At 41.1% G+C, this 19,822-nt stretch overlaps 2 protein-coding genes across 2 annotated transcripts in view; one reads left to right on the plus strand and one right to left on the minus strand.

The window, feature by feature from the left end:
* Positions 1-19,822, plus strand: part of CFAP61 (cilia and flagella associated protein 61) — a 251,956-nt gene that overhangs the window by 49,093 nt on the left and 183,041 nt on the right. The window lies entirely within an intron of this gene.
* Positions 16,241-16,862, minus strand: LOC112405353 (bladder cancer-associated protein). The gene has a single exon (XM_024753699.1). It carries the CDS (start codon positions 16,677-16,679, stop codon positions 16,416-16,418), a length of 264 nt encoding a protein of 87 aa, XP_024609467.1. The 5' UTR covers positions 16,680-16,862; the 3' UTR covers positions 16,241-16,415.

Consider the following 19,822-nt stretch of genomic DNA (forward strand, 5'->3'; position numbering starts at 1 on the left):
ACTGACTCATGTTTGTCACAATTTAAATTGCATCTTTTTTAACCACCAAATGTCTTTTTAGTATATGAAGGTAACAAAATTGCGTCCTTCTAAAACTTGAGCCACTCTTGCCAACTTTGGTTTTCTGGAAGTAACTGTGTGAGTTCTAACGCTTTGTTAAAGATGTTGACAAAACAAATAAATAATTCCAGACTTATGCCCAGGCTGACATGATTATCTCCAAGGTTGGCGGTGTCAACGAAAAATTAATCAGTCAATCTAAGAAAGAAAAGGGAAATTTTATTAGAGCCAAACTGAGGATTATAACCCAGGAACAACCTCTCAGAAAGCTCTGAGAACTGTTTTACCCCTTAGAGGTCAAAGCACAATTACACAGGTTTTTGAGACAGAGGGGCTGTACATTAAATGATGTAGAGAGTTTGCACAGTCCAGATCTTTAAGTACAAAGTGGTGGGTCATTGTGATCCCTTACAAGGTCAAGAAGGAATGTTACCTTTTAAGGAGTTGTCTTGTGGGTAACGGGAGAATGTCGCTCTTTGTGGTTGAGCAGGTACTTCCGCCAATGGGGAGGTCTGGTCCATGCATAATGTCGATACACAGCAGAGGGGAGAGGGGAGAACAAGGGGCAGAGAAAAATGTTTATGTTTAAATTTTCCATGACTTGCCTTAGAATACGAATTTTTACTTCATCAACAGTATAAACTCTTGCATGGGTTCCCTGGGTGGAACCCTTGGGCTGGTAACATACCAGGAAGGAGCCATCCAGACTTGAAATCAGTCTTGTCAGGGTCATTGCCCCGGAAGCCTTTTGATTATTTAATAAAACCTAGTGCTGATGTTCCACCTTCATTCAGATACTGGTTTCTAAGCCCTTTTGAATGCCTTTAAAAACAGCAGCAACAAATGAGGGTACCCTCTGAAGACTCCGTTATCACGCGGAGCACAGGATGACTGGGAGCCACGTTCCTACTCTCCCCAGCACTGGGAGCCACTGGTTAAGTGATGATTCTGCTGCGCTCGTCACCAAGCAGATTCGTTTCTCAGTGGTCGAAATACAAATGCATTTGTATATAGGACTTGGAGGTCTTTGAAAGAAAAGTGGCATTATTTATATTCGTTATGATCATTATGTACTGGGATTATTTTCTCAGTAGGCGATGTGTCTTTTGCCCATATTTATGAAGCAGGGGAGAAGGCATTTAATGAATTTCAAGAGTGTATTTGACTGTAAAACACACCTCTCTTAGTACATTCACATGTAAATAGCCCTTTTATTTGTTCTCTCTGGTGACCTTTCTTCTTTTGGGGGTAGATCGCGCTTTGTTGTTGTTTTATATTTCCAAATGGGAGACTGAATGATAATAATGAAAGATTATGCAAAAAAATCCATGTTTAAAATAATGTTGATATGGCACTTGTGTTGCAGGATAATTATAGTAATTTGGCTCTTACACTATATGGAGTCAGGAGTTAGTTGCTAGAAAATACGGTGGTAGGGGTGATTCAGAGGGTTTTCATCCCAACAGGCTATTTGATCCTGCTGACTTTTCTCTTGAAAATCAATTGCTTGTGATGAATACTCTGAATTCCCCCTTGATTAAATTGGCTGTCGGCGGGCTGCACCCATTGCACTTGGGTCAATGTGAGTTCTGTGTCTGTTTACACAGGGGTTTTGACGACTCTTAAAATATCACGGAGCAAGTTTAATCCAAGCAAGCAAAGCAACTGAAGAGGCAATTGCTAAAAATCAGTCTTTGCACGTGGCAACAAAGGAAAACGTATTAATTATAAGCCCAACATGAAGCCGGTTAATTTCATTACGGGGTTGCAAACCTTTTCTCCACTGCATAGCGCTCTGGCTTTGGGTGTTTTCAGACTTCCAGGAGCACGTGGGCTCACTCAGTGGAAGACCAGGGACAGTCACCTTGGATGCTGGTTCCAACTTCAGGTTCATGTTTCACGATGTTCCATTTCCCCTCAAGGTTACTCACACATTCAGATTTTCTATTTCTTTTGAATCAACTTTAGGAAATTAGATATTTCTAGAAAAGCATCATTTAGTATACGAAGGTTACAAAATGATTAGTGTACAGTGGTGGATCTACATATATATGTATCTCCAGTGTGTATGTTTGTATCTGTATATATACATACACAAACACATATGTATATAACAGTATATATATATATATATATATATACTGTTAAAATGATTGAAGAAGACAATTTAGGTGATATAAACAAACTTTATTTAACACTTCATGAAGTAGACAGTCTCTTTTCAGAGAACTGCAAAATGGGCGAGAAAGCAGGAAGCTTTTATAGGATAAAGAATAAAGAACAAGGAAGAGAAAAATACCTGATTGGCTGGGGTCCTGCAGTCACCCTTGTTTGGGGTGAGAGTGTGTGTGTATCTATATATATACACACACACACACATATATATATATCAATATATATATATATATATATATATATATATATATATACTGTTAAAATGATTGAAGAAGACAATTTAGGTGATATAAACAAACTTTATTTAACACTTCATGAAGTAGACAGTCTCTTTTCAGAGAACTGCAAAATGGGCGAGAAAGCAGGAAGCTTTTATAGGATAAAGAATAAAGAACAAGGAAGAGAAAAATACCTGATTGGCTGGGGTCCTGCAGTCACCCTTGTTTGGGGTGAGAAGATCCAGGGTTGGGTTGGCGGTTGGGGATTGACTGAAGGATCGACTGCATTTCTGGTCGTGTTGCATTTTACCGGGACACGAAAGTGACCCAAGTTTTGGTTTGCTGACCTGGCACGCCCTCATCCCCACCCTGGGCAGGAGTGGCTCCATCTTGGGCCTAGAAAGTTATTTCAGCTTTCTATATATTATGTCTCCAACTCCGTTTGGAAAAAGACTTGTCTTTTTTTATTGAGTGCTGATTTCAATCTACATAAAATATTTTAGAGAAAAGAGAAACATAAGTAAATCACAAAACTAACTATACAAAAAATTATTCATAATAAGTGTGGGAAAATATTCAGCTTCCATAAAACTAAAATGCTCGTTAAAACCCAAGACCTTTTTCTCCCTGCTCTTGCCTACTAAGTTTCAAATATGTGTTGTAATTAAGATGCTCGGTTCTAGGCAAGAAGCTTGGCAACTAGTCCTCGGTTTCTGACAGCCGTGAAGGTTGTATTTCTGGAATACACTCCAGAAATGGTTACCAGAATCCATTAAGTGCTCATATTCTTTGACCTCAACTGTAGCAAGTCTGAGGAAATAATCCTGAATCTGTAAAAAGATACACATTCAAGACTTTTCCCTAAGCTTAATCATAATACTAAAAATGAACGAACAGAAAATATCCAAATAAACAGACAAATTAAAAACACCGAAGTCTCCCTTAAGAGAGGGATGGCTAAACTCGTGAGTATTCACTGTACAGCTGTGCAGTAGCCTTTAAAAAGTTTACCGACAGTGAAGGGAAATGGGTACGATATAATCTTACGTGAAAAAAATAAACGCGACGTGAATTGAAGTGTGGATAAAACTGTCTAAGAAAATAACAACATGGACCTAGTCACAGAAGTGACACTGAGGCAATGCTTTTCTTTCGTTCCTCTGTTTTTTAAAATATGAAAACAATCTTAACTTTACAGAAAAGTTGCAGGTACTTTTTTTCCTTCCTGAACCATTTGCAAGTGAGTTGCTGACATGATGCTGACTCACCTGTGACTACCTCAGTGAGTGTAGTAGTCACTACTTCAGTGAGCCTCAGACACCCATCAAAGTCAAGCAGTTAACTTGAATGTGTTAATACCATCTAATCCACAATCCCAGACCTCATTCAAGTTTCTCCATTTGTTCCAATAATGCCCTTCCTAGCAAAAATGTCCAGTCCAGAATGACAAGCTGCATTTAGTTGTCGTATTACCTTTCATTTTGGAGCAGTTCCTGTCTTCCCTTAACTTTCACGACCTAAACACTTTTGAAGATTATCGGCCCCTACTTTTGTAGAATGTGCTTCCGTTTGTGTTTGTCTGATGTTTCCCATGATGGGATCCATGTTGTGCACATTTGGCAGGACTATGGTGGGAGAGATGGGTTCTCGTTGCATCCTCTCTGGTGTTACACATTTTCAGCCTGTTCCACTGCTGATGTGTGTCACTTGGATCACTTGATTAAAGTGACTCTTGTAGGTAAAAAATGAAAATTATTTTCGCTTACCCCAGCCTGTGCAGAGATCTATAATAACTCCTTTATTCCTGACCTCTCTGTTTGGCTCTATCTTGATTCTCACTCGGAATCAGCAACTTCAATTTGCTGGTCCTATTTTAACCCCATCTGGGAGATTCAGCTTGACTTCCCACCACAGGTGCTGTTGCTGTCTTCCCGGATTAATGACACGCTTGGTTTCTCAGAGAGTCAGCACATCTGTGCCTGATGCAGCTTCAGCCTCATAATCGCTGCTACATGGTTTATGTCAAGGAAATGGTTACAGACTCTCCTTGCAACCAAAATAGACTTCACCCAGGCAGGCTCTGCTGCAGCCTCTAACTAGGATGCTTGCAAACTGCATGGACCCAGCTTCCAAGGGCCCAGGCTGGAGCTCTACCTACAATTTTTTCTCTGCTATTGCTGGTTATAGCTCTTTCTTCTCCCTAAGGTTGTTTTTAACTTTTCTTTCTTGCTTTTATTTTAAAGTTTCTTTTGCTTGATTGGCTTTTTCAAAGAGCTTGCTTTTCAATTTATCTATCAAGTTTGTGGGTTTATTTCTTTTTGAATTTATTAATATCTGCTTTTAATCCTATGACCTCCTTTCCCTTAATTTGGCCTTGTTTTGTTCTTCCTATTCTAGCTGCTTGATTAATTTATTTTCATTTCTCTCTTGTTTGATATAAAAGCATTTGTTGGAAAGAAAAGCTTTTCCTCTATCAACTCACGTCCAAGTGGTCAGGCACCTGCAAATTAACTGACAGTAAACAGATTAACAGGAAAAAAGTTAATTACACATGCAGGAGTACTCTGTAGTGATGAGTAACTCACTGAATAGCCAGGAGTAAAGGTGTATGTACCAACTTAATCAAAAGGGTGGGGGAGGGTTAGTTAGGGCTTCAACGGGAAAATATGGAAGGTTCTATAGGGCTTTTAATGCTAATGGGATTGTGCCATTAAACCATTGAACTTGCTGCCATGGGCAGAATCATACTGGAAATGTGGACTATATAGTTGGGGTCAATGAAGGGATCATTGATGGTGACCATATCCATTTTGCCAGAGTTCAAAGGAGCTCTGGTGACCAGGTACCCAATATGACCAAATCTGTTTTCTCTCAGCTTCACCACTGTGACTCAGGAACATGCTGGCACTGCAGAAGAAAACGCAGTATTGACTGGGGAGGAGCAGAAAGCCTGCTTTGCTGGAATTTTGAGGAGGCTTAAATTGGACTTTTTTTTTTTTTTTAAAGGGATTTCCATTTGGGCACAACTTGTAGGGGACGGGACTTCAGGCCTCCTCCCCAAGGCGGCCTTTTTTTTTTTTTTTTTTTGCGGTACGCGGGCCTCTCACTGTTGTGGCCTCTCCCGTTGCGGAGCACAGGCTCCGGACGCGCAGGCCCAGCGGCCATGGCTCACGGGCCCAGCCGCTCCGCGGCATGTTGGAGCTTCCCGGACCGGGGCACGAACCTGTGTCCCTGCATTGGCAGCCGGACTCTCAACCACTGCGCCACCAGGGAAGCCCTAAATTGGACTTTTAAAAGCTTCTCAAGGCTAGGATGCCAAGCCAAGAACTCACCACCAGATTTCACTTGCAATACCTATAGATTTGGGTGAATTTCCGTCTTCTCAAGGTCCCCCAAAAGATCCTTCTTTACTCACTTGTAATGCTGGGAAACCTGTAAGCCAGGCACTAGATACCCAAGAGGGATTTGTAAGCATTAGCTCTATAAATCAACCTAGTTCCTTAAGACTGTCTGGTCATATTAGATTCTATGCACATCATTCTCAAATATGACATTTTAATCAAAGCCTTGGTCACATAACCAACGTTTCCAGTTATGTTCTATTACAAGGAGGACAGATTCTTATTAAACCTATGAAAACAACTATATTGTCATGAGAATGAGAATACTAAATAAGAGTTTCTGATTTCTGGAGGGATCAGGCAGAGAGAAAAATATAAGTATTTCATTTCTGTTTATAAAAGTATAATTTAAGCTAGTGTTTACCAGTGAGAAGAGGGAAGTGGGGAGGGGCAAGATAGGGGTATGGGATTAAGACGTATGAATTGTGTTTAAGTAACAAGGATATACTGTATAGTATGGAGAAATATAGTCATTACTTGGTAACAACTTTAAATGGAGCATAATCTATAAAAATATTGAATCACTGTTGTAAACCTGAACTAATAAAATATTGTAAATCAACTATACTTCAATAAACCAGAAATGAAAAGCTAAAGCAAAGTATAATTTATTAAATTGTTGTAAGTTAAAAATAGCTTAAGAGGGACTTCTCTGGTGGCACAGTGGTAAAGATTCCAAGCTCCCAATGCAGGGGGCCTGGGTGCTATCCCTGGTCAGGGAACTAGATCCCACACGCATGCCACAACTAAGAGTTCTCATGCTACAGCTAAGGAGCTGGCAAGCTGCAACTAAGAAGCCCGCCTGTTGCAGATAAGACCCGATGCAATCAAATAAATTTTAAAAAAAATTCTTAAAAAATAGCTTAAGAGAAAAAGAAAGTGGTTCCTTAAGTCCAGGAAAAAATTTTATTTTATTTTATTTTATTTTATTATTTTTTTAGTGGTATAGTTCAATCAATATTTCCCTTATTTGTAACTGTTGGTTCTATTCATTGCTCTTGTTCTTTGTTTCTTTTCTTGTCTTCCACTCTTTCTCTGCCTTCTCTTTTTTTTTTTTGGTTTGTTTGTGTTTTGTTTTATTATTTGGCTGCATTAGGTCTTAGTTGCAGCACTCAGGATCTCTGTTGCGGTATGCAGCGTCTTTCATTGCGGCGCGTGGACTCTCTACTTGTGGCACACGGGCTCCAGAGCACACTGGCTCAGTAGTTACAGCACACAGGCTTAGTTGCCCTACAGCACGTGGGGTCTTAGTTCCCGGACCAGGGATCGAACCCGCGTCCCCTGCATTGGAAGGCAGATTCTTAACCACTGGACCACCAGGGAGGTACCCAAATCCAGGAACAAAATTTTAAACAAAAATTTAATTATCCTTCATCAGTTCATTTAGTACCATGTAATTAATTCTTGTCCTGCTTGATCTTGGGTTTGCAGTTCCATGAACCCATCGACTTCCTCATGAGAGTTTTGTAAATCCTTACTCTGTCCACTGATATTATCTCAGAGTTATTTAAACAATGCCACCAGAACCTGTCCTCCATAGTACCTTGCATAGTTCCTTTACCCTAGGTCTCCAAGACAGTTCCTTTTGTTGAAGAGAAACCTTCTGGCTTGTAGCTGATTGCAAGAGCTTTCAGGAAAGCATCAGAGTAAAGCAATAACTATTTGTGGATGACAAAAGACTTAAATGGCTGTGGCTGAAGATCTTATGAGAGTTCATTTAAAAATTACTCAGTTGACAAGGAAATGTGGTTGTTTCTGTGGCATACTACATTTTAAAATAATAACTGGCATATTGGTAACATTATGTTGTTCTTATTTAATATCAGGCAAAGCAGTACTGGGACATATGGACTGCAAGGACATTGACAAATTTCTAGGCACTTCATATAATTCCTGAAATATTTATATTAATAACACTTGCCCATACAAATATAACCTAGGGAAAGTTAAACATCTGTTCCTGTTTGACAGTGCTTTTCATGCAACTCCACACATCTATTTTTTTTTTCCTCATTTTGTTTGGTGGCAGCATATGGGTGTGCCATAGTTATGCTCATTCTGTTCTCTTTTTTTTTTTAACATCTTTATTGGAGTATAATTGCTTTACAATGGTGTGTTAGTTTCTGCTTTATAACAAAGTGAATCAGTTATACATATACATATGTCCCCATATCTCTTCCCTCTTGCGTCTCCCTCCCTCCTACCCTCCCTATCCCACCCCTATAGGTGGTCACCAAGCGCCAAGCTGATCTCCCCGTGCTATGCGACTGCTTTCCACTAGCTATCTATTTTACGTTTGGTAGTGTATATAGGTCCATGCCACTCTCTCACTTTGTCCCAGCTTACCCTTCCCCCTCCCCATATCCTCAAGTCCATTCTCTAGTAGGTCTGTGTCTTTATTCCTATCTTGCCCCTAGGTTTTTCATGACCTTTTTTTTTTTTTAGATTCCATATATATGTGTTAGCATATGGTATTTGTTTTTCTCTTTCTGACTTACTTCACTCTGTAAGACAGACTCTAGGTCCATCCACCTCACTACAAATAACTCAATTTCGTTTCTTTTTATGGCTGAGTAATATTCCATTGTGTATACACATCTATTAATTTCTGATATCTTTCTTTTACAAGCTAAAAGAACAAATCCTTTGAGATTTTCCAAGGGGGCTCTCTGGAAAATCAATTCAGGATCAAGCTTTTATTTAGGATTTGATTTGGGGAAGACAAAATACCAAAGGTTGTCAAACACCTTAAAAGGTTTGAACACCTGATTTTATAGGACCACAAGTCACTATGAAAAAATACCTAGTTACCTATTTAATCAAAGTAACAATAAAGAATCTAAAAGTAACTATAGGAGGTGACATGGTTGTAAAAACAAACAAACCTTAGCTCTTTTAAAAGCAAGAAGACTTAGTTCTCTTAGTCAAGGACATAATAAAGGTCCACATAAAGCACAGCAAATTATTCTAATAAGACATAGAATCTTTGTTTCCTAGGCAGATTACTTAAAAGGTAAATAAAAACCTTTGCGATGTCTCATTATAGTAGACCAATAACCCAAGAAAACTTTGTTGTTTTAATAGAGGAAAAGCCACACTCTAGTTTTGCATTCAAGTGTTATTGATACTAAAAGCTTATTAAAAAAAGAAACCTTATATGTAAATCTGTCCAAACTTTACCAGCTTTGACCAACCACTTAACATAAAATTTCTTTCCATAAACCTTCTACAACTTTCTGTATCATTCAGGTTTTGTCCTATTCCTTCCCTTTTTTATCCTGAAATGAGTCAATTTCTTTCTTTTTACCTTAACAAAAACACATTCTACATTCCTTGCATATTTTTCATACAAAATTGTTTCCCTTTATCCTTAATATTTCTAGTAATTTCAATTATATATGTTGATTATAATTTTTAACCATTATAGCCTTCATTTTACAGAGAAAATGAGGAAGTAGACAATTGTGGATTGTCTGTCATATACTAGCATTTCCTAGCAGACTAGCAAATTTCATGAATTTCATAATTTTTAGAGGTATATGCTTCTTTACAGCACAATTTTTGACGTGGCATATCCAAATAGCTTCATTAACAGATCCAAATATCTTTAACCCCTCTGTAAAAGAAAAAAAAAAAAAGAAACCAAAAGTATTTAAACTTAGTAGTGAATGTTTTATCTTCTTTAGAAATGATTTAGGTTTGGTAAGTGTTTATTATTTAATTTAGCATAACTCAGGTTGTAGACAGTCTTGGGGTGTGGTAATGAAGAATGGGTCCTAGATGACTTTGCTCAATTCCCCACTTCATGTTGGTGTGCCTTTCACATTTAGATCTACCATCCACACGGTATTGATTTTCATGCGTGCTGTGGCAGAGGAATTGTTTCATTTAAAAAGTATGGATATCCAATTGACCAAGCACCATTTACTGAAAAGGTCATCATTTCCCTCGTTATAGTGCCACCTTTGCGTAAATCAATTGCCCATATTGTGTTTGTGGGTTGATTTTTGGGATTCTTCACTACTTTTTTTTTTTTTAATTTATTTATTTAATTTATTTATTTTTGGCTGAGTTGGGTTTTTGTTGTGAAAGGTAGGGGCTACTCTTCGTTGCAGTGCACTGACTTCTCATTGTGGTGGCTTGTTGCGGAGCATGGACTCTAGGCATGCGGGCTTCAGCAGTTGTGGTGTGTGGTCTCAGTAGTTGTGGCTCGGAGGCTCTAGAGCGCAGACTCAGTAGTTGTGGCACACGGGCTTAGTTGCTCCGCAGCATGTGAGATCTTCCTGGACCAGGGCTCAAACCTGTGTCCCCTGCATTCGCAGGTGGATTCTTAACCACTGCGCCACCAGGGAAGTCCCCTCATTGATTTTCAGTTGTTGTTCTTTTCTAAAATGAGTGTTTAAACTATAAGTATTCCTCTATGCTTGGATTTAGCTGCACCTTACAAGTTTTGTTTTATAATGTACTCATTATCAATATTTTTGAAATTTCATTTTATTTATTCTTTGGCTCATAAGTTATTTAAAAGAATATTTACTCCCAAACATATGGGGATAGCCTATTTATCTTTTTTAAAAAATTTTTTATTATGGTAAGAACACCTAACATGAGAATTACTTTCTTAAAATTTTAAGTGTATACTGGATTTTTGTTAACTACAGTCACAGTGTTTTCAGCAGATCTAGAACTTATTCATCTTGCGTTACTGAAACTTTACACTTTTGAATAGCATCTCCTTATTTCCCCCTCCCCCCAACCCCTGGCAACTACCATTGTACTGCTTCTATGGGTTTGACTTTTAGATACCACATATAGGTGAAATCATGTAGTATTTGCCCTCCTGTGACTGACTTGTTTCACCTAGCATAATATGTTCAAGGTTTATCCATATCGTCACATGTTGCAGGAGTTCCTTCTCTTTAAGGCTGATTAATATTCCATTGTTTGTACATACCACGTTTTCTCTGTCTATTTGGATAGTCTCATTATCTTTTTATCACTAGCTTTTAGCTTAATTGCACTAAAGTCAGAGAACCTACTCTGTGTGATTTTGACCCTTTAATTGTTCAGCATATGGTCAATTTTGGTAAATGTTCCTGGAGTCCATGAAAAAAGTGTATATCCTCTAGTTGTTAGGTGCAGGGTTCTATATGAATCAGTCACGTTTGATAATAATGTCAAATATCTTATCCTTTTGACTTCATCAGTTCTTTCATCAATTCATGAGAGGTCTGTTAAAGTCTCCTGCTTTGACTGTGGATGTACCAATTTCCATTCATAGTCTATAATTTTTAATTATGTATTTTGAGTCTATGTTATTAGATGCATAATTTTTAAGTCATTATGTCTTCCCTGAACTTAAAATAAATCAGTTATGAAGTGTCCTTCTTTATCTCTAGTGAAAATTTTTTGCCTTAAAGCCTACTTTTTCTGATTTTAATATGGCCACACCTGCTTTCTTTGATTCATATTTGCATGTTATATCCCTATCCACTCTTTTATTTTCATCCTTCCTATTTCCTTACATGTTAAATGTGTCTCTTATAAACAGCATAAGTTTGGTTGTTGTTATTTTTATCTAGTGTGACAACTGTTGTCTTTTAATTATAGTATTTCATTCATTTACATTTAATGTTCTTATGGGTTTATATCTACCGTCTTACTTTATAGATGTCCCCTATGTTTCTGTGTTTTATTCCTGGTATTTTGTATTTGTGTCTTTTTTTCCATTAGTCTCACCAGTGTCAATTTAATTGGTATTTTTCAAAGAACCAGCTTCAGTATTTACTTGATTCTCACTGTTATATTTTGTCACTGCATCAGTAGTCCATTACCACAATAGTGCTGCTAACAAACAACTGCAAAACCACAGTGGCATCCCACAATAAGTGTGTTTTGCTCATGCAGCTGGGGTCAGCTAGGCAGCTCTGCTGATCTTGGCTGGGTCTTCTCACGTGTCTTGGGGTCAGTTTTCTCTTGGCAGATCTAGGCTGACCTTGGCTCTGCCCTGTGTGCCTCTCGTCCCGTAGCAGGCTGGATGGGGCATGTTCTCATGGTGACGGCACAGCTGCAAGAGACCAAGTGGAAATACACAAGGCCTCTTGAGGTCTAGGCTTAGAGCTAACACATGTCACTTATCCAAAGCAGGTCCCAGGCTGAGCCCAGAATTGGGGTGGAGGCCACTACATGACAAAGGGCCTAAACAAAGCGAGGCTGAAAAGTCAGCATCACGATTACAACCCATGTTCCCAAAAAAAGAATAATGCTGGTGATTTTTGTCATGGCCTCCTTTCTCCTGTCCTCAGGAGACACAAACTCCAGTTTAGCCTGTTGGAGGATAAAACCTACAGTCTCATGTCAGGACAGTGATCTGGGAATTACCACGGCACTGAGCTCAAGTTCACCATACTCTATGGCTTGGAGTCTGCACTGCAGTCCAGGAGGGAGGAGTTTCCTTGAACAATATGGAAAAGCTCATTGTCCTGCTTTCACGCGGCCTGCGAGTGTTTTCCTTTGTATCAGTGTAGACTTCATCATCAGCCTCTTGCTGTTCATTCAGCTAATACATCCCATATACTAGCCTTTGGGAGCCTGGTCTAGCACCTGGTGAGCCTTGCATGGTCTAATGACAGGAAAAACATACAAGACAAATGAATTTATAATCAGAGATTTGTTTTGAAGGATAGAAAATGGTGGTGGGACCACAGCAGAGTTGTACCTAAGTCATCTTGGGAACATTAACATAGACTTCATAGAAAAGAAAGCTTTTGAGTCAAAACTTCAAAAACAAATTGGAGCTTTCATAAAGATTTTCCTGGCAGAGGGAAAACAATGTGCATGAGCAAAATAAGGAGGTGTTAGAGACCAGGGCGTATGAGGGGAAAGCACCAGCTCAGCGCTGCTGAAGAGGGAAGTGAGGGGGTGGCGGGAAATAGGAAGCAGGACAGGAGATGGAGGAGAGGCAGCTGAGGTCTTATGAGCCCTCACGAAAGAGTCTAGATTCTGTTTAATCACAACATAACTGATGAGCAACCATCAGGAACCTTAAACTAGAAAGCGATAACCGTCAACTTCTAGTTTCTAGGAAGACTTTCCAAGGGCCACTGGACTGTGCTGGAAAGAGATGAGGGGCTGAACCAGAAGCGTGACTGTGGAAGAACCTGGGAGATATTTTGGAGACTTAATGGAACTTGATGTTTTACTGCATATGGGGAAGGAAGACTGTGGAAGAGGGAAACCTTAAGGGTGACTTCAGAAACTAGGTGGATGGTGGAGCCGTTTTGCAAGACGCGAATAAGAAGAGTGAGTGAATCATTTGGTGGAGGTGCTCTGACTTCAGATTCAGACAAGTTGAGTTTACCTTCCTAGGAAGCACTTGGGTGGTTACACAGCACCCAGGTGCTCCTGAGGTTAGGCTGAAACGTGACTTCCCGAAAGATGTTCACATCCCAATCCCTGGAACGTGTAAATGTTACCTTAGTTTTGGTAAAAGGTCTTTGTAAGTGTGATGAAGGATCTTGAGATGAAATTATCCAAGACAGAAGGAGCCTGGCCCTGCCAACTCCTTGATTTCTGCCCAGGGATACTGTACTGATTTAGGACTTCTGGCTTCCAGAACTGTGGGAGTATACATTTCTGTTGTTTTAAGCCACCAAGTGAGTGGTAATTTGTTACAGTGGCCACAGGAAACTAGCACAGTTACGAAGAAGACCAAAGGGTCAGAGGCAAACCGAGGAAGGAAACAGGTCAGGAAATAAGGACATCTCCACTCTTCAGCAGAAATGCTTGATAGCACTGTCTGCTCACTGTTTCCATCCTCTTACTGTCTCGAGGCTACTTCTTATCCTTCAGATCTCAGCTTAAATGTCCAGAGGGACGTCTCTGACCACTCAACCTTGAAGCAGCTCCCGTGCTCTTATTTTCTGCATCTAGCAGAGCTTAGTGTTTCCTCCTTCTCTCACTGACTTGCTTCGGGAGTGCAAATTAGTCTTGTTCGTTGCTGAATCTTCAGCGTCTAGTGTGTTAATGTCTACCAGATGGTAGGTGTAAAATATAAATTTTTAAATGAAAGAATGAATAAATAAGTGAACACGCACTGTGCTTTGTTCATACCTCTGCTTTAGCAACTTTCACACTGCAAGATCATTAGAGGTGTGAGGGGGTGGGGGGTGCACTCACACCCTAATTGCTTGTGAGCCTCTTAGAGTAAGGACTACATCTGATTCATCATGTACTTCGCAGTACCTCTAGAGTGCCCTCAACTCCCCGTTCTCCACTGAACTTCAGTCGAATGAATGATTTAACGCGAACCTCTAATCTTTCCTCTTCTTAGAGCTGAGTGGCTTAAATTCATTTGTCAGTCTTTTCTGAAATCATAATATTAAAATACTGCACAAAATGACCATTTTGTAATATTCTGAAGATAGAAATTTACTTTTATAATTAGACATTTTGGGGGGAATCTTAATTGTGTTAATAATACACGAAACTGTCCTCCTTTAAAAAGTTAGGGTAATGCAGTAAAAGTTGAATTCCCTTTGGTCAGTGGCCAAGCCTGGTTCTCTCTCTCATCCCCAGAAGTGGCCATTGTTGTTAGCATGCATCCATCCAGACCTCTTTTTATGCACGTATTCACAGAAAAAACCGCTACCATCTTGTGGCAGTGTTTTTGTTTTTAAAATTAATTTTATTTATTTATTTATTTTGGCTGCGTTGTGTCTTCGTTGCTGTGCACATGCGTTCTCTATTTGCAGCAAGCAGGGGCTACTCTTCCATGTGATGCGTGGGCTTCTCATTGCAGTGGCTTCTCTTGTTGCGGAGCACGGGCTCTAGGCGCGTGGGCTTTCAGTAGTTGCAGCACGTGGGCTCAGCCGTTGTGGCTCGTGGGCTCTAGAGCACAGGCTCAGTAGTTGTGGTGCACGGGCTTAGTTGCTCCACGGCATGTGGGATCTTCCCGGACCAGGGATCGAACCCGTGTCCCCTGCATTGGCAGGTGGATTCTCAACCACTGTGCCACCAGGGAAGACCGTGGCAGTATTTTTTACATAAATGGCACCTTTTGGGTATGGGACGTTCTGAAATTTGCTTCTTCACTCAGCTCTTTGAGATCTAATAACGTTGATAAGCCTAGGTCTGTGACCCTCCTTTTTTTTTTTACGTTTATAAAGGTTTATTAAACATTTCAAACACTGTGCAATGAACACACCAGAAATAAAAGCTCCAGAATAGCAGTCCAAAGGTTCCACAAGTGTGGCCCCGCAGTCCCATTACATAGATGGACTGCCTCCAGTTCTGTCCTCTGCCTGGCCCACCTCCCTCCCCCTTCAGGCAAGAGAAAGATGGATGGTTTAGACTGGAAGGACAACCATGCTGATCCCCAGCGGGCAGGGGCCAGGAGACAGTCTCATTTGCCAACACTTGTACTGAAGCACAGAAAAAGAAAAAAGCAAGTGACAGTCACAAAGTCTTCCCGTGTATTCTTCGTAACGTATACAGTCTATATGCGCAGGACCGGAGAAGCTCCTGGCACAAGGACGATGGCCACCGTTCCCCTCTGTCTCGTCTGAACCACCTCGGAGTCCAGTGTGCTGGTCACTCTGCAATCCCCATACTAAATACCAACTGTAGCGGCCCCTACAAGCTAGCTATTGCTACACCTCAAAATCATAATACGTTCGATAAAGCTTCTTTAAAAAGGATTTACACATGTACTTGTACACGTACGTATACACACACGCACATGCACGGCACACCACACCAAAAAATATCCAAACACCTATCGGGATCGTGGCTGTTATGAAACACACAAGTACTCTCCCGTTCACTCGGCTGGGGACTGCTAGATCTACGTAAACACACCACACATCAATCCTGCAGAGCATGCATGGGAGACAAAATGAGGCCCCCTCCTTGCGACAGTTGAGAAAGGCAGGAGGAAGGGCAGAGGAAGCGAAGCTGGGCTGCTGAGCAGGAGCCCAGACCCCCAGGTGAAAGAGCAACATGTATCTGTTACTTCTTCCTTCAAAATGAAGTGGGGAAAATACTGAAGATTTGTGGACAGCAGTCAAGACACAATTCTGTCTAGCCTGCCGGCCAGGGAAGAAGAATAAAAAAGCGAGGCTCTCGGGCATCAGCAATCTCTTTATATTCGAGATAAGTGCGACGGAGGAGTCAGTAACACTCTGACAAGGAAGGGTCACAGAGGTGACAATGAGACTGGCATTTTATCTGCCCGGATCATGCTGGGGCAGTTGACCAGGATGGGTGCAGGCTCCTTGTGGGAATGAGGCGAGGGGGGTGGCCATCCTGCCAGTCAGGGGCCAAGATTGGGGACAGAACACACACAACCACAAGACCACCCACGACTACAGGACTCTACGATAAAAGCACCGGTCAGTGCTATTATTCACATTATAAGGATAAAACGTCACAGGCCAAAAAGGCGCCATCAGGAATGTGGCACCCGCAGGGCCGCGGGATTTGAAACTCCAATGCTTTATGACTTATGTCAATGCCTCCCCTCCCATCTTCTGCTTCCTTGGAAAGCTAACTGGGCTGGCTGTTAGGTGCCCACAACGCCGGGGTCGTGTGCCGATTCCGGAAGCGGGGAATCGGAGCAGTGGTACAGGAAACAGTTTCCCCAGCAGCTATAGCAGATGAGGAACAGGGCTGCCAGGAAAACCAAGGCACAAATTGTGCAAGGCTTCCGTTCCAGGAGGAAGCTGAGCAGGTAGAAGCCCATGAACATGGAGTGGCTGAACCACAGGGCGGGGTTGAGGGGCTTGGGGATGAGGAAGATGGGCAGCAGCCACTGGAGGCAATACATGATCTCTGCTGGACAGGGCCTTCGCCAAGGCCACCGGGCACCGCTGCAGGAACCGACCTAATGGGAGCCAGCGGGCGCGGGCGGCTGCCCTCTGCTTTCTTCAACCCTCGCTCTCCAGGAGCTGAGCTGCTGTGGTCTCTGGCTGTCCGCCCAGGATCACCAAGGCAGCAGGGATCCCGCGAGTCCTGCCATGGCGCCGCCGCCACCGCTGATGCCTTCGCAGCCGCAGCCTGCCTCCACCTCAACTCACCTCCGACACCGCAGGAAGCTGTGACCCTCCTTTTATCTTCTGGGTAGGATTCCACTGTATGGAATGGGCCACATTTGTCCCTAGATGGAAATTTAAATTGTTTCCACTATTTTGTTATTGCAAACTGTGCTGCAATAAATATCCTTGCACACGTATCCCTGGGCCCCTTGCAAGAGTTTCCACAGGCTATATTCCCAGAATCGTTCTTGTTGGGCCTGGAAATCCTGGGCCATAGCAGTGGACTTCCTCCAGAGCCTCTCCTAGATTTCCAGGATTTAGTGTTGTCAGCATTTTTAACTTTTGCCAGTATGATAGCTGTGAAAGGAGATATTGTTTTAACTCCATTTCTCTATTACTGGGGTTGGACACTTTCTATGTGTTTATTGGTCATTTGCATTTTCTGTCCATTCATTTCCTCTGCCTATTGTGTTTTTTTTCCTCTTTCCCTAGAATTCAATTGTTGGTCTATCATGTGTATTGCAAATATCTTCTCCATGTATCTACTTATTTAAAAAATAGGGGGTTCTTTTGACAGACAGAACTTTTAAATTCTGATGGGGTCTAGCATGTCAATATTTTTTTTATGACTTCTGCCTTCTACATTTTTAAGGAAGGGTTTATCCACCCCCAAGATAGAGATGTTCTCCTATATTTTCTTCTCATAATTTAAAAGTATTTAAAAAACTTTAAGCTGTTAATATATCTGCAAATGATCTTTGTGTATTGTATGAAATAGGGGCCCAAATGAATTGTTTTCCTTATGGTTAGCACTACTTATTGTACAGTTTATTCTTCCCGCACCAATGCTACCTTTAACATATATGAACATTTCATAATTACCTGGCTCTTTTCTGGATTGCTTTCTGTTCTGTTCCTACTCCCAATAACCCTCTGTTTTAATAACTATGGCTTTATAATATGTCTTTTTTTTTAAGAAAATATCTCCATTTTTATTTTGGGATTATGTGATTAAATAGTTTTTTGTTTCTCTGTTTGTTTGTTGCTTTTTTTTTTTGCGGTACGCGGGCCTCTCACTGTTGTGGCCTCTCCTGTTGCGGAGCACAGGCTCCGGACGCGCAGGCTCAGTGGCCATGGCTCACGGGCCCAGCCGCTCCGCGGCATGTGGGATCTTCCCGGACCCGGGCACGAACCCGTGTCCCCTGCATCGGCAGGCAGACTCTCAACCACTGTGCCACCTGGGAAGCCCAATAGTTATTTTTTAAATTAATTTTTATTTGAGTATGGTTGCTTTACAACGTTGTGTTAGCCTCCACTACACAACAAAATGCATCAGCCATACACATACAGATATCCCCTCCCTTTTGGACTTCCCTCACATTTAGGTTACCACAGTGCATTAGGTAGAGTTCCCTGTGCTATACAGTATGTTCCCATCAGTTGTCTATTTTATACATAGTATCAATAATATAATATGTCTTAATATTCATTAGAAAATATGGCCCGCTCTTTGTTGTTATTTCTTAAAATTTTGTTGACTAGCTATTCTTCCATATTTGCTCTTTTAGAATCACTTTATTTCATTTCACAAAAAAACCTTGTTAGGTTTTTTGATCACTATTTTTAAAAAATGTCAAAAACCCACCAGATTGTATACTGCTACTTTTTCCTAAAGCCTTCACAATGTATTATTTAGCTTTTCCTCTGTATTATTTCTGTTAAAGAGCAAGGCAGACACGGGTCTTGGGTCTATACAATTTGGGAGCTCTCTTTAAGAAAAATAATACAAAATTAGGAATGCAATAGTGGGTGCTGTGCCTTGGGAGGAACCTGGACCTCCAGCTTTATTTGCTTCATGGTAACCCTGCCTCAGGGTAGCAGTCTGACTGAGAGAGGAAGTGCTAGTAAACGATGCCTTCACTCCCACTAGAATGAAGCCCTAGTTCGTGACTACCAAGCTACTTAGGTGGTGTAAGCAATAAAATAACAGTTAAGGGGCTTCCCTGGTGGCGCAGTGGTTGGGGGTCCGCCTGCCAATGCAGGGGACGCGGGTTCGTGCCCCGGTCCGGGAAGATCCCACATGCCGCGGAGCGGCTGGGCCCGTGAGCCATGGCCGCTGAGCCTGCACGTCCGGAGCCTGTGCTCCGCAACGGGAGAGGCCACAGCAGTGAGAGGCCCGCGTACCGCAAAAAAACAAACAAACAAAAAAACAGTTAAATTTGCAACCTCAGTCGTGTTTCTAGCTGTGCGTTATATAATACCGCTGCCTTGAGTTTTTGCTAGGACAGCACCTCACATCTGAGGATCTCAGGGCACATTAAGAACATTAATTGATTAATTAAACCCCACAAAACCCCAGAGACACAGGAAGGAGGGACGTGGCATCACCTTGCCCAGTTCTGAAATGCAGCCACCTCTGGGGACGAGCAGGGCAGCTGCTTCTTAATAAATGGCAACGCCCACGACACTTTAGCCCAGACAATTAGTCGTTGTCGTTGGTAATTGTCTTGTGAACATTAGCCTGTCAGATGGTAAGGGCTCCAGGATGAACTGTTCACTGCAAATCTAATTCAGTCTCTGAAATTTCTGGCTTTTTAGTAATTTTGTCCTAATCATAAAGTATATTAAATACGTAAACAACAAGGACCTACTGTATAGCCCTGGAAGTTATACTCAGTATTTTGTAATAACCTATAATGGAAAAGAATCTGAAAAAGAATATATATATACACACACACATATATACATAAAACTGAATCACTTTGCTGCACACCTGAAACTAACATAACATTACAAATCAACTGTACTTCAATAAAATAAATAAATGCACAGGGAAAGTCTAGTTTTCTTTTAAACTCAACAGTGTTTTTGGTAGTTCTTCAAATTTAAAACTTAATATAAGAAAAGATTATTTTTAAAAAAGTGCAACTTGAGG

The sequence above is a fragment of the Neophocaena asiaeorientalis genome, unplaced genomic scaffold (assembly GCF_003031525.2).
Source record: "Neophocaena asiaeorientalis asiaeorientalis breed wild unplaced genomic scaffold, Neophocaena_asiaeorientalis_V1.1 scaffold302, whole genome shotgun sequence".
Classification (NCBI taxonomy): Eukaryota; Metazoa; Chordata; class Mammalia; order Artiodactyla; family Phocoenidae; genus Neophocaena; species Neophocaena asiaeorientalis.